The sequence below is a fragment of the Podarcis erhardii genome (assembly GCF_964252035.2).
Source record: "Podarcis erhardii genome assembly, chromosome: 3".
NCBI classification, from domain to species: domain Eukaryota; kingdom Metazoa; phylum Chordata; class Lepidosauria; order Squamata; family Lacertidae; genus Podarcis; species Podarcis erhardii.
The window spans coordinates 33,747,680-33,762,368 of record NC_138507.1 but is presented as its reverse complement, the minus strand read 5'-3'; the positions used below and the strand labels follow the sequence as shown (position 1 = coordinate 33,762,368).

The following is a 14,689-nucleotide window of genomic DNA, read 5'->3' as shown; positions in this document are numbered from 1 at the left end:
ATGAGAGAGGGGGCGCGATTTCGAAAGCGCGGTCACTCTACAATGTGTGGGGCAATTTAGGGGAGGGGAGAAGAAAGGGTCAACGGTAAAGGGGCTACTTTACAAAAGCTTCCCCCCCCAAGCCAAGAACCTGGTGTCAAACGCTTGAACCGCATGGAGCAACGCAGGTTAATAAAGCTCACCAACACAGCCACGAGCTAGCTGGGAACCGCTAGCTTGCAGCCCTGCATAACACGATGAAGCCGGGTCGATTGTAGTATTTTCCGTGAGTTTCCACTCCAGACCAGCAGAAACTCTCGAAACATAAGAATCGCAGCGAAGGGCCGGCGCTGATTTCAGGGGTGCTTTTTGATAGGACTTACTATAAAGGGGGACTTCAAAGGGAGAGCTCCGCAAAGCCCCTTACTTTTTAAAAGGTTAAATCGATCTTGCACACACACTGACTTGACAGCAAGCCCCATTGAACTCAGTGGCACTTACTTCTGAGTAGGCACGCGTATGGTGGCACTGTGATTTCCCCCGCCCCCAGGAAAAGAGTGTGTTCCCGGCAGTTGAGGTAGACAAACGATTTACAGCGCAACTCTACGCGTCGTTTGCTCAGAAATGCAATGCTCCCGGTTGGCTCGCTCTCCGCTGGGTGCATAGGATTGCCTGAAAAAAGCAGGAGGGAAGGAGGCGAAAAGGTCCCGCGACTGAAAGGAGAATTTGGGAAGGGGGTGGGCGCGAAGACCCAGGAGCCCGTCCTAAGGGAGGGGAGGAAAGAAAAGCAGCCGGCGCCGGAGGTCACCTCCAGGGCCGGGTCTGTGGCATCCATGCCTTGCCTCCTTCCTCCGGTTCTCTTTCTCCGGCTGCTAGCTGGGAGCGCAGAGATTTGCTGCTAATGAAATCCGAGAGGGAGGAAGCCCTTTCTATTGGAGGGACACACGTGCTCCCACACCGCTCGGGGAGGGGGCAGGGGCGTTTCCTCGGACAGCTTGCACGGCAACAGCCCCCTCCCTCCCTCCAGCCTTTTTGTGCCGCTCCCCAAGGCTGCCTCGCTGCCCGGCTCCTTGGAGGGAACTGATCAAGGCAGTGTCAAAAACTTCAACCATGGCTGGTTATCTCTCCCCTGCTGCTCACTTCTATACGGAGGAACAGGAGTACCTGCAGGCTTATGAAGATGTGCTGGAGAGATACAAAGGTACAGTGAAGCTTAAGTTGTGCCCCGGGGTAACCCGGGAGAGGGATTTACCGGTTGCAGTGCTGATGATCTGGAGCTTTGCCTTAAAATAGCTACTGGTGGCTGCGGTGGAACAGGTGGCAGAATCAGGTCCCTAAGACGTTTGGCTATTCAAGCCCATTAAATGGGGCTGTTAAAAGACAGTATGCAGGCAGGGGAGGGGTATAGGAATGCATTGAAGTCCGTTGTATTATTGGGGGGGGGGCACTTATCCTGAAGCAAGGCTTTCTTTCTCTCTCTCCTGTTAAAGCGCTTTCCTCTCTGGGTGTGAGAATGCTGCTGATACCTCAATGAGATTACTGTATTCTAAGACCCTGCTGCCTGATGTTTTTGTGTAGGGCAAGATGTTTCACTCTTCATTTTGCGGCATAGGGCTACATTCTGGATTGCTAAGAAACGACAGCAAAATATGGCTTGGAATATTTTGTTTCAAATAGCAGCTCAAAAATAAAAAAGACGCATCAAAACTATTTCCTTTGCAGTATATATCTGTGCTGAGAATTCCATCCTGTTACGTCTCTCTGTCAACTGCTGTTAGGAGGATGACTTTGCATCTAGGCTAGGAGAACAGTATGAGGCCTTTACCTCTATTTACTCAATGGAGACAGAAGTTTCTAGCCTCCATAAAATCCCAGTGGCTTCTTGTATCACATTAAAAATAAGTTTTATTATTATCTTATCGTGGGTGATATGGAAATGTACCTAAATCAGATTAGGCATCCATTTGGAATAAGGATTTCTTCATAGTAATGACTACAGCAGTTAGTAACTATTGAATGTATTTGTAGCTATAGCTTGGTTTTTACTGTGAAATCCAACATTTTGGCCACGAAATATATGTTGCATGTTTGCCACTTACTGTTGTTTGAGGAACAAGAGGATGTTATGAATTAGTGTTGGTCTTATTTGCATAATTATTTGATTTAAATATTTGAAGTGATAACATGTCCCAGAGTTGACAATGTTTTAGCTGATCTGTACCTGGGTTTTAATGGGGATGGCATAGTTACAATTCTTTTTATTTAATAATCTCATTCATTTCCACCTTTGGCGTTACAGAAAAATACCTTGCAATGTGATATTGCAGATTCTGTCTTATCCAGTTATTGTAGCTTGCACTGAATCTGCCTTGCTTATAATTTATGTATCATTAAAAGGAATTTAATGATTCTTTTGTGTCAATAGCCAATTGCATAATTGCAGCTATGGAGCATGTGCAATGTCCAGCAGTTAAAAAGCAACTATTAGCTGAGGCAACTATTAGCTGAGAACTGGTAGGCTGCCTTAAAGATGCTTATAGAAAGGAAGAAGAACAATTCTATTGTTGTGGCACTTCATTACAAGTACTTTTAAAATAAAATTATTGGCTATTTTTAAGACTGCTGGGATGAAGCTTTAAATCAAACCCGCTCTGCATTACCTATTTCTTCTAAACTTACACTACTACGCTTGCTTATTTTTTAAGGTTTCCTTCCAACTCCAACCAATTTTCAGTAATGCCCAAATTCATAAAAATACTCCATGCCTGACCTCTTTTCAGTTATTCTAATTTTTCTAGGTTTATGTTTTTAGGACCTGTGTTGACAGGATTGACACCCTGTGTAGTCTAACCATGTTCATTTGCATGTTTACTTAGAAGTAAGGATTCATTGTTTTCAATGAGACCTATCGCCAGATAAATTTGTATAGGATTCCAGTCTTGGTTGTGTAATCATAGTCCTATGGAAATGTGGAGTAGCCTTTAAACCCCCCAGTCTTGGAAAGCTTGAAACTGAGACTTGAACATACGCCAAGACACCATAGTGGACACAAGCTCTTGGCACATATCCACTACATGTCTAGAAATGCACCTTTTTTCTTCATGTTTACTATGAGAAACATTGCTGGAGCTTGCTGGTCCTGATGCAGCTGTAGTCATAGCAAACCAGTCACGCTGTAACCCTGCTTTGCGGACCCTAAATACACATTATAATTAATATCAAAAGGCACATCCAACCAGTTCAATAGGAACTGGGTGAGTATTACAGTGTAGTTGGTTATATGTACCCCAATGCACAGTCACACTGGATTTGGTAGTCTGGGCTCCAGATGTCCACTTGCACTGGGTCCAACCTAGTGTACCCAGTCTGTACACTGTGAAGTTGCTCTTAGATTTGAAAATTACCTGCTTTTATTTATCTGGATGTGCTCTGAAGGTGTTGCGATGTCCAAGGGGTACTTGGACTAGGTGCATTAAATCTGAAATGTGAAATACAACAGAAGTTTTATGGTTATAGCATTGGAAAGAGCAAGAAGTATCTAATCCAAATCTCAGTATATCACATTCAGTTTCTTTTTCCTTATGCCTGGCCTGCATAGCTCTTCAATTACTTTATTTGAGGACTTCTGAAGTGTTATATCCAGTCGCTGGGAAAAGAAACAACCTTTTGGACTTGTCACAGAGTATGGAAAAACTGGCAAATTCATTGCAGAATAATATGTCCTTAAGCCAGTTAAGCTTTCCCATCAGAATATCAGTAGTATGACTTCACTACAGTGGCTTATCCTGATGACTTGTTTATGGGAGCTGATCTAATCTGAAAAGAATGACTACAATATATGCGGGGAATAGGGAGTGACATTTTGCATAGCTAGGGAATAAAGCCACGCTTGTGCTAACTTTCCTCATCAAATATTATATGCAGCTTCTGCATTGCAAGATGTAATCAGTTTTCTAAATTCCAACATTTCCCCCTTGGTTACAAAACACTCTTGGTTATTATCAGGGTGCCAAGTTATCTATGGCCCAGCTGTTGAATACTGTAACTAGCAGAGTCAGCTGTAGAAAATTCATTGCCGGTCTTGTGGGTGGGAATCACATGATGCTATGTATGATTAGTAGATCACAAGTGTTTTATTTAAAAACTTGTATATTAAAAAAGTATAAATTAGATCAATATTTTACCAAGGCAGGCAAATAAGATTTTGGATCAGCAACTTAGTTTAAGAGGCATCCACTGTGTGCAAACACATGCCTGTTAAGCATATCTCTAGCTGTGACCATAAATAAAGAAATGGCAACTGCTCAGCAAATATGAGAGCACAGAAGAGTTGTGAGCTACTGGAGAAGAGAGATGTGTTCTAATTTGTGCATAAGACTGAGCTATTTGTTTTTGATTATTGTCTTGATCCTTTTGAAACTTCCATACACAGAAAATTTCTAAAGCTCTCAAATGCACTAACTCAGCTGATACAGAAATAATTATGAATGCAACCACTTATTCATGGATGAAAATCGCTTCTTTGTTGTTGTTTTTGCTCCTTCAGAAATGATCCACTGAGCTGCTTTCTGTGCGATGAAATGTCTTTTATATTATAAATCTGTGACTTTAATTTTGTTTGTGATCTAACATGAAAGTCACTGGCCAAGACTATACATACCTCGTGGTGTTCAACAAAGTCTTACTCAAAGTAAACTTATTGAAATTAATGGATTTAGCTTTGTCATGTTCATTGATTTCAGATAATACTCTTGAGTAAAACTTAGCTGAATACCAGCCAACACAATGTAACAAAATAATGTTGGAATACATTTCACTTAGTATCCCATTGATCTCAGCTAATAGAAGACCGTTGGCAAATCCTATTTGGGAAGTATACCCCTGTGAAAATGAGTAGACATGCATTTTTTAAAAGAATAAATATAATGCATTTGCTGTACCCAATTCCCATTCATACTGTCTTACTATATATACGCCTTACTATATGCACACCATCAGAGTAGTTTTTGTGCGCGTGAAATACATGCTACCGTCGTACGTTGGCTCTCGAACGCCTTGGTGTGCTCGTACGTTTCGGCTCCCAAAAGCCGCAAACCCGGAAGTGTTCCAGTTTGCAAACTTTCTTTGGAAGCCTAATGTCCTATGCGGCTTCCGATTGAGTGCAGGAAGCTCCTGCAGCCAATTGGAAGCTGTGCCTTGGTTTTCGAACGCTTTTGGAAGTTGAACGGACTTCCAGAATGGATTCCATTTGAGAACCAAGGTACAACTGTATAGGTAAACTGTATCAACCCACATGCCCCAATGTTGTTATTTTTACTTGTAACTTAACACTTTCATGTGCATTCCCAGGAAATAAACCATAGAAAGAAGCTACACTTGCTTGCTAATGGTGCCTGTGAATGAGCTAGGTAAAGACCTTTTAAATGAATCTCTTGAAATCCTGACTCATGGAGTTTGACAGGCCATTTATTCACTTTTCTGCACTCTATTCTGCCAGTAGCATACAAGCCTTTCTGCTCTAGAGTTTTTGTTGGGTGCTTTAACTTGCTAACTGTTAGAATGTTTGTGAGAAAGTTCCATGACATCACAGCCTCTCAACCAATGGCTATTTTTGTGCAAATACATGTATTCTGTCCTTGAATTTGACACTACATTGACATCCATGGTCTGAAATGTGTTTATGATCTTAGTCTTAGCTACTGTGTCATTTCAATCATAATAACATTTTTTTAGATAATGGGAAAAGTGTAATTGGCAGTGTAGATTTTTCTGGTTTATTGGTTATTTCCCCCAAAATTGCTTTATAAACGGTTCTGCTCACAGACTAGCAAATGTTAGTAGTGACAAAAATGCATTTCATTGTTTTAGGTGGGACAGCAGGTCACAGCTGACTTCTGCTGAATCACTGTGCTTTTCAGCTCTATTTTATTCCTCACAGGTGGTTAACTTGAATTCTAATAAAGGGACACTCAGAATTAATTCAGTGACTAGAAATATCCTAACCTCTTAAATTCATTTTATTGTAATAATAATAATAAAGCAAAACATCTGGTTAAAAATTTAATGCATAAATTATACATTGGTCTGCAAGCTTTAATATTGTCACAACGTAGTGACTAAAACTTTAATTGCTGGATTTATCCTCCATTAGTACCTGGAGTTTTCAAAGAAACGGAGGTTCCTAAAGCCTTTCATGCTTTTTAAGTATTATATTGATGTACAAGTTAAAGATAGCTGTTCCTTCCAATGAACAATTTTTGCTTACTCAAGTATATGTTCTTTTAAGTACCCTTAAAAGACATTGTCCCCCTCCTTCATGGATCTAAAGATGGTTGATATTTTGTACTAGGTAGATGTAGTTTCATATAATAAATAAATTTGGCAAGCCCTGGGTTCAAATTATAGCTCAGCTGCGACTGCTTGATCCCTCAACTCCACATCTCCATTTGCAGTAACAGCATGATCATATTGGCCTCTCTTATATGGTTGTTATGAGGATTACTCAGATGCTTTTCCATTGCTTTGAGTGTTAGGAAAAGCACTGCATATGTAATTATTTGAATAATGATTTTTAAGTCAATCCTAATTGTACTGATTTTAAATGTGTATTGTGCAGTGAACCATAGTATTTAATTGAAATGCATACCTTTCTGGTTTATATAGATTAAAAGTGACATAAATACTGATCATTAAGATAGCTATTTGATCTCCCACTTCCAAATTATTTTCTCACTACTTAAACGGTTTGTTAAAATTTACTATAAGGGTAACACTAGGTTGTTGTTGTTGTTGTTGTTGTTGTTGTTGTTGTTGTTTACTCATGTCTGACTCTTCGTGACCCCATGGACCAGAACACGCCAGGCACTCCTGTCTTCAACTGCCTCCCGCAGTTTGGTCAAACTCATGCTGGTAGCTTTGAGAACACTGTCCAACCATCTCTGTTGGACATCCCTGTCGTCCCCTTCTCCTTGTGCCCTCCATCTTTCCCAACATCAGGGTCTTTTCCAGGGAGTCTTCTCTTCTCATGAGGTGGCCAAAGTATTGGAGTCTCAGCTTCAGGATCTGTCCTTCCAGTGAGCACTCAGGGCTGATTTCCTTAAGAATGGATAGGTTTACCTATCACTGATTTGGACATGCGCCCGTATCTAAAATGCCAGCAGCCAGGTTAAATTTGTGCATAGTTACAATGCCAAGTGAGGCAGGAAAAAGCAGTCTCATGCTGTCTTCTGTATAGCTTAGCCACAGCCCAAAGAGTGCAGAAGTGTATCTTGTCTGTCCCTTTTCATCCCCCCTGCCAAAATAGATACGTTCTTAAAGTCACAGAATCACAAGGCATTAGAGACAGAAAAGAACAAGTTCAGAAAGCCCGTCATTCTTTTGCCAAAGCTGGATTTCATTCCATAATTGTTATGTAATTAATGTAATATAAAACATTGTTTACATTAGTTTTATGATGAGCCAGAAAAGGACAGCTTTTGGACATCACTTTTCAGTCAGTACTACTGAAAGAAAAAGCTGGTAACTGGTGCCACCTCTCACGACAGTGACAGGTACGAAGACACATCTTAAACATGATTTCAACCTTGCAATGTGCCGTTTCCCTGGCGAAAGTAGCAGTTCCACTGTTACCGATAAGCTGTGTTCAGCTGGAACTCTGTACATGTTGTGATACTCTTTAGCTTTTGAAAATGGAAAAAAATGAATTAATTGGGCATTTACTTATTTATTTATTCATTAGCACACCACTTAAAATTAATTCCAATCTTCCTTAGTATTAAGGCTGCCTACTTTCTCCACCTATCAAGGAATCTGTGTGCTTCACCTAGCGATGTAGATAGACCTGGGTAACATTGTAGCTCTGGAAATACAAAAGCTATCTGCTATTGTCATCTTTCCTCTTTCAAATTGGTCTTGGTACAACCAGATTGCTGCATAGCAACCAATCTTTCGTGGCATTTTCTGATAATTTCTGTTGGCTTAATAAAAGAATTACCTTAATAATGGATTTTGTCTCCAACCCATTTAAACTGGCTGTGCCTGCTTCCCACTGTGTAGTGAAGAACATACATCCTACTTACCCTGCATGTTTTGGCCCTACCCAAAAGTAAATAGGCAGTACATGTGTAGGACCAGGCTGTGGAGTTACCTGGTTGCCGTATTTGCCCACAGACACATTGGGCTGGTTTGTAGGTTTTGCCTATCTCACAGCAATTGTCACAACTTGCTGGCAGTAAAAGGCATTGGGTTGGATCCTTAGTGTAGTCAGATGGGGTAGGGAGGAGCCTTACCCACCCCTCCAGATGAAAGTATCAGGGTACCCCAATAAAGAGGTCCAAGGGAAAGGATTCTGTCCATATCCCCAGATGGGAGCTAACAGGCATAGAACTCCCCAGGTGGCGTCCTAGAAGGGTCACCTGTATTTGATGTGCATCATGTGGGGATCCTTAACCCAGGGTTGACCCTTATGAAATACATCAGCCAGCAATTGGCCATACCCAATGCCTATGCCAAAACCCACTGACAGCCGTAATAAAAAATGTGGCCATTTCGAGCCCAGAGTGTTGTCATGTCATTTATTGTTTCCTGTGCCCTTATTCCAGCGACCTCAGGCTCAGTGTTACTGAGTCTGCAAAATGAGTGCAACATTTGCTGCAGCTTGCTCTCCTAGTGCTAAAGCGTAATTGTTATTATGCAAAAAAACTGCCCATTATCCCTGCACTATACAGTGGTACCTCTGGATGCAAATGGGATCCATTCCGGAGCCCCGTTCGCATCCAGAAGCGAACACAACCCGCATCCGTGCATCTGTGCGCGTGGGGGTTGCGATTCGCTGCTTCCACGCATGCCCGTGACGTCATTTTGACTGTCTGCACATGCGCAAGCAGCAAAACCCAGAAGTAACGCGCTCCGTTACTTCCGGGTCGCCGCAGCACGCAACCTGAAAATACTTATCCTGAAGCTACTTCAACCTGAGGTATGACTGTATTGGAATGATCAGTTTTTAGTTTGCCTAACTTTCAGCCACAGATAGGTAGCCGTGTTGGTCTGCCATGGTCAAAACAAAATAAAAAAAATTCCTTCCAGTAGCACCTTAAAGACCAACTGAGTTAGTTCTAGGTATGAGCTTTCGTGTGCATGCACACTTCTTCAGATACACTGAAACAGAAGTCACCGGACCTTTCTATGGTGAGGTTGATGGACTTCCATTTCATGCGGCTCAATGTGGTGCCTTCCATAGTTCCAGTTACAGATAGGTAGCCGTGTTGGTCTGCCATGGTCAAAACAAAATAAAAAAATTCCTTCCAGTAGCACCTTAAAGACCAACTGAGTTAGTTCTAGGTATGACTATAGGATTAAGTAACCGCTTAGAAATAAAATGTTACATTGAAAGTTAAAAATGTGCATCATGATTCAGCTAGAATTAAGCACTTAACTTAATTGTAGTTAAGACCGGTTGAAATCAATGGGAGAATGAAGAATGTGTTTAACCCTCTTCCCTTAAATCAATGGGACATATAGTAGTTATTCCTGTTTGCTTAAAGCAAGACCTGTACCTATAATACCTTTAATGTTCTTGGAGCTAAGTGTGCTTTTAAGAACTGCTGTTCAGAAGAACATTCTGTAAATGTCAGATACGAATGCAGCCTTATTGCATGCCTGAAATATTTCTTGAAAGACAACGCCTTGATTTTCTGACATTCAAGTAAATATTCCATGTGATGAATTATCACAATCAAATTTCAAAAGGATAATAATACTTGTGCATTTTAAAGTAAGTTAAAATATTGAAGAAGTGATTTTAAAGTGTCCTCACCCTGCATTTTCTTGCTGTCAAATGCGATATAGTGTTGCTGTTGTACAAGTAAAATTATGTATGTAAACTTCATACGCATAAAGTTTTGGGATACCAATATCGCTGAGGTTGGATTGTGGCATACCATGTACAATATCTGCACCCAAGAATCCTTTCAGACTCTATCCAGTCCAATGATGCATAGTGAATAATCTTCTAGGATAAGGGCTCCTCCCTTCTTGAATGAGCTCTCATCTTGGAGAGCTTAATATTAAGCTTTTAAAATCAATAAACACCAGATCTGTAGTGGGTGATGTTGTTACAATCAAAATGGGCTTGATTCAGTGAATACTTGCAAGCCAAGTGAGCATGCAGAGATGCCTTGTCTTCTTGAGATTTATTCCAGTGTGCAACACAGCTCTCGGTTTGCAAAGAGATGCATGCATGGACTGAATCTGCTCATAGATATTTTGCTGCTTGAAACAAGATATTGAGGTACATGTCTGGAACTGGATTTACACATGGGTAATAAACACCCTTCTGCCATTTGCAGCAGCGAACTTAGCAGCAGGACAATGATCCCTGCTATATCTGTTTATACTTCATTAGTATGCTTCCAGGAAAAGTAAATTTCTCATTACTGAGGTACTTTAAAGTGCAAAAAAACTGTAAGTAGAACTATGATCTGGAACATAATCTTAAATGTGGACTGGACTGCACAAGATATTCATGGAACATAACATGGACAAAACTGCTGATTCAAATGTACAGTGAGTCAAAACAAGCAAGCCTAGACCTTGAGACCTACATCTCAAGTTTCACATATCAGTTCATTACATGGGACAGAAGCTTCTTTGCTCTGAGTTGAACTAGCAGTACAGTACTGAGTTATCTGTCGATTCCAACATTTTTTACCACTGGAACTAAAATTAGTCGTGTTCTGCTTCCCTCTCTATCAGAAGCTGGCAGAAGTATGTGTGGCAGGGTGTCTCTCTCTCTCTCTCTGTGGTTTTATAGTATACAAACCATACAAAATTGAAACTCATACACAAATGACTAAAGGAGTGAAAGCACTGTGTAACCATTATTATTATTGACAATAATTTATATAGCCCCACAAAGTGCAAGAAAATAATGTATAGAACTACAATAGAAGTGAGGAGACTTCCATTACCTTTGCTCTGTTCTGCACTGTCATCATAGCCCCTCGTGATGATCACTTTGTAGAGTAAAAATAGCTAAAATGATGACAAATGCCCATAGCAGACACAGCCCTGAGAAGAATAATCCACCCCGCAAAGATCTCCTGTGACAATCGTAGCGAAACAAATGTTAGATGGGTCTATTTTCAGGCAGAGCGCCCACAGACTTCGGTGATGGTAACCGCAAGATAGGACTGCAGGATTAGTGTTCAGATTCTTCTGTAGTTAAACAATTTCATACGGGAGATAAAGCGATTCACCATGCTAAAATTTAGAAAGCTTAGTACAGCTTCATCTGTCTGAAGATACTTGGTGGGATTAGAGATGAGAATTCCTTGTTTGGGGGTGCAGGGACACACGCACGCACAGAGGGAAAATATTTAAAAAGTTTTTTTCTCATTTTCCACAGCCACTCACTAATATTTGATTATGGCACATTGTAACTTAGGGGAAATACTGGAAAAACCACCGCCACTGCCCTCACATAAAATATATTTGGTGTCAAAATGATAGTGTTCTCCTTTCACCACATCCACCCAAATTAAGAGGTTTTCCTCTTTTAAAAAAAGTTTCTTCTGTTTCAGCTTGATAAAATGCAGTTTATAATCTGTTTCTAAGCCCACATTGTTCCTTTTATGTTTACCACAATGTCAGTAATTTCTATTTTCATATTTCATTCCCCCTACTATACTTGTCAAATAGTAAAGACATGATTGGGTACTGTAGAGTACAGCAGTATGCACTCTGTCTCTAATGGGTATATTTAGTAATTTTTTGTTTGTACTAAACATTTTATTTTTTATTTTTTGTTCAGTTTGGTATTCTTATAAAATAAAAAAGGATTTTTTTAAAAGATGGGAAACTTGTTGCATTAATAAGTCACAGAGTACTGCATATATTCCAATGGCCAAATGCCTAGCATCATGCAAACCCATGGCATCATAGTGTTATGTGAGAACCAGACCACTGAGAGACTGTGCATTATACATACACTGAACTCACTGACCTGGTTGTTCAGGTTTTGGAGTCAGTTCAAGGTTCAGGAACTTGCTTTCTGCCATACCCCCCCCTGCTTTGTCCCCTTTCCCTGCACTAGCCCCTTTCCTGGGTTTCTCGCCTAGCTTTGACCAGAATGGACATTTATTTAGGGAGGGGGAGAACCCTTAGGTAGACTCAATGCAGCTTTCATTGCAGCAAAATACAATTATGGATGCAAGATGTTTCTGGTATAAATTGTGACATTCGAACTCACACTCTTTCTAGAGCTCCACATGCCCTTTTGCAGTGTCTCTTGTGACGATCACCAGTTTCCTTGGGTTTTGCTTGAGGCATCTACAGACTCCCATTTGGCAATTTCAAGTGAGTGTATGGTTGTTATATCATGAATCATAAAGACCTTGAGGATCTCCATTGCCACGACAACTGCAGCAGATGGGTGGAATCAATAGATAGCATTCAAACGCTCCCTAAATTCCCAGTGCCTAGAAGAAGCTCCCTTTTGTGCATCAGTCACTTCAGATGGAGTTGAGGCTGGCTGGGAGAGTTAGATCTGTTGCTGAAATCTCTGTCAGATGAGCGTAGATAGCAATCCCTTGCAATTAAGATGTAGACTTCCAACACCGACTTGTTGGCTTTGAAGGCAGGAAATATTTTTCTGTATTGGCAATGAGCTACTCTTGCAAGTGAAATAAAACTGCAACCCTGAAGGCCCTGGATTAGGGATGCTAAATCCTACCTTATTGCCTCTGTGATAGGCAGTAAATCGTTGCTATAAAGCTGTCAAGTAGCACATTTAAGTTGATCAGGACAAAACAGGGGCAATTGGCTATTTCTGCTTCCCCACAGCATCACGTCTATCCATCTCTTGCCTCATCTGTACTTTTGCCATCTGAGCTCATGTAGAAGCTTTGGCTATTGACCCCTGCTTTTGCCTGGCTTGCTTGTATGTATTTCTAGTGTGCCTCTACATTCCAGTGCTTTGTTTGCATTGACGTTAGATTCTTGGCAGCCTCAAGCATAGTGATTCTGAAATATTCCATTCCAACCTGGCCCTTGCATCAAGTCAGAGGTGTTGGCATGCTGTCTTGTTTTTGTGATGGTTTAAGTGCAAAGGGAGAGGACTGAAGCCAGTTGCAATGTTCTAGTGTGGTAGCCTCACACATGCGAATAGTGTTTCCGCAGCCCCCACAGCCTCGCATGCCATAGCAGATAGTGGGAGTCCTGTGTGCATGCTGCGTTCTGGGTCACAGGGACTGTGGGATTGCAATTCAGCTGAATAGTTAATAGTTACTTTATGTATTGAGACCCTCTTCATGCATTTTTAAAGACTACATTAGCATGTTGAAACAATGCGTAGCTTATGTTTTGACATTTAGAGTGTGAAGCTGTGGTTTTGTTTTGTTTTTTTAAAAATAGTAACCATGTAATGCCCAAGGGTGCATACGAAATGCATTTTTTTGAAATAGGGAGTAGCTCTCTTTCTCTCTCCTTGTTTTTTATATTGATTTGCTGTCAAAATCCAGATGTGAGATTTGCAAGAAAAGCAGTAGGATTCAACTGTCTGGATCTGGTGGGATTATTATTAAAAATGCTACTATAGTGTAAGCTTTAGAGGCAGACATGGCTGGTTTTGAGCATTGTATTTAAAACATTTGGGGGGAGGGGTAGACTCTCTTCTTGCAAACTAAATTCTGCATAAATCCACAACAATCTCTTTCCTCTCTTTTCTGTGAACTAGAGTGGCCAGTTGGCCATTTAACTCAGTATTGTTGACAATGAAATCCTGGAAAGCCATTTTGAATCAGAGGGGTCATTTTGGACAGGGGACATTCCCAGCTCTAACAGGACATGCTAAGGAATGAACCTGGAGCCTTTTTGCATGCAGAACAAGTGAGGAGACTTAAGATGGTATAATTACACCAGAATTTAACTGATCCTTCCTTGGTGAAATTAAACAATGTAGGAATCAATCTTAAAATCTGCAGGTTTTCTGACTCTATACTGTACATTGACACTGGTGGATAATTTAATACTGTTGCTTTAGACAGTTGAATGTCTAGTCCCATTTGCATCTGGAAAGTAGTGACTTGCCCGGAATGACTTTCACTCACCCATTAATCTTAGTATGGCCCTAAAATATGGAATAGGACAGATGGAATAGCACAGAACGAACAGGGGCCACATGGGTCTCCAGGCAGACAGTTGTAAGACTGCTTGTGTGTGTTTTCTCTCATGAGTTGTAAAAACAGCCCCAACAAGCAGAGCATGGATACGATTTCTACACTGCTATCCTTTTTCCTAACTCAGGACCTTTTCAGACATTATAATCTCTGTAGAATCAACACTTGTTGGCGGCAGGGGGGATTGGAATTGAGGTAGCAGTCTCCATCCTTAATCTGCACACTTTGATCAGCTCTGTAGTCACAGAGCCTGCGTGTATTTAAGTTGTGTATGCATAGGGTTGTACCCAGTGAAGCTGTCACATTCATGCAAGGACTTCAGTTTGTACAATGGAGTTTCCACTCACTTACCTTGCCTTGCAAACCCACCACACACCCCAGATTTGCTCTGGAAGGATGAGGGAAACTCCAGAGCAGATTTGGGGTGTGTACATGGGGAAAGTAGAAAGAGGGAAACTTCAGCTGCACAAGTGAAAGTTCATATATGAACAGGATGACTTGGTTTGCTACAACTCATAGGCCCTTAAGGAAGCTCA

The 14,689-nt window shown here is 41.0% G+C and overlaps 1 protein-coding gene across 27 annotated transcripts in view; it reads left to right on the top strand.

Annotated features, from left to right (window-relative positions):
• DST (dystonin) overlaps positions 1-14,689 on the top strand; it is a 313,318-nt gene that overhangs the window by 30,844 nt on the left and 267,785 nt on the right. For 4 of the 27 annotated variants that reach the window (XM_081856625.1, XM_081856624.1, XM_081856623.1 and 1 more), the window contains exon 1: positions 1,012-1,180. The exons of 20 other annotated variants lie outside the window; for them this stretch is intronic. In XM_081856625.1, coding sequence (XP_081712751.1) covers positions 1,090-1,180 — 91 coding nt within the window. In that variant the 5' untranslated portion in view covers positions 1,012-1,089. Of the gene's footprint in view, positions 1-1,001; positions 1,181-14,689 lie in introns of those variants that run through there. 3 more of the 27 variants (XM_081856620.1, XM_081856610.1, XM_081856608.1) reach the window with 1 other exon arrangement.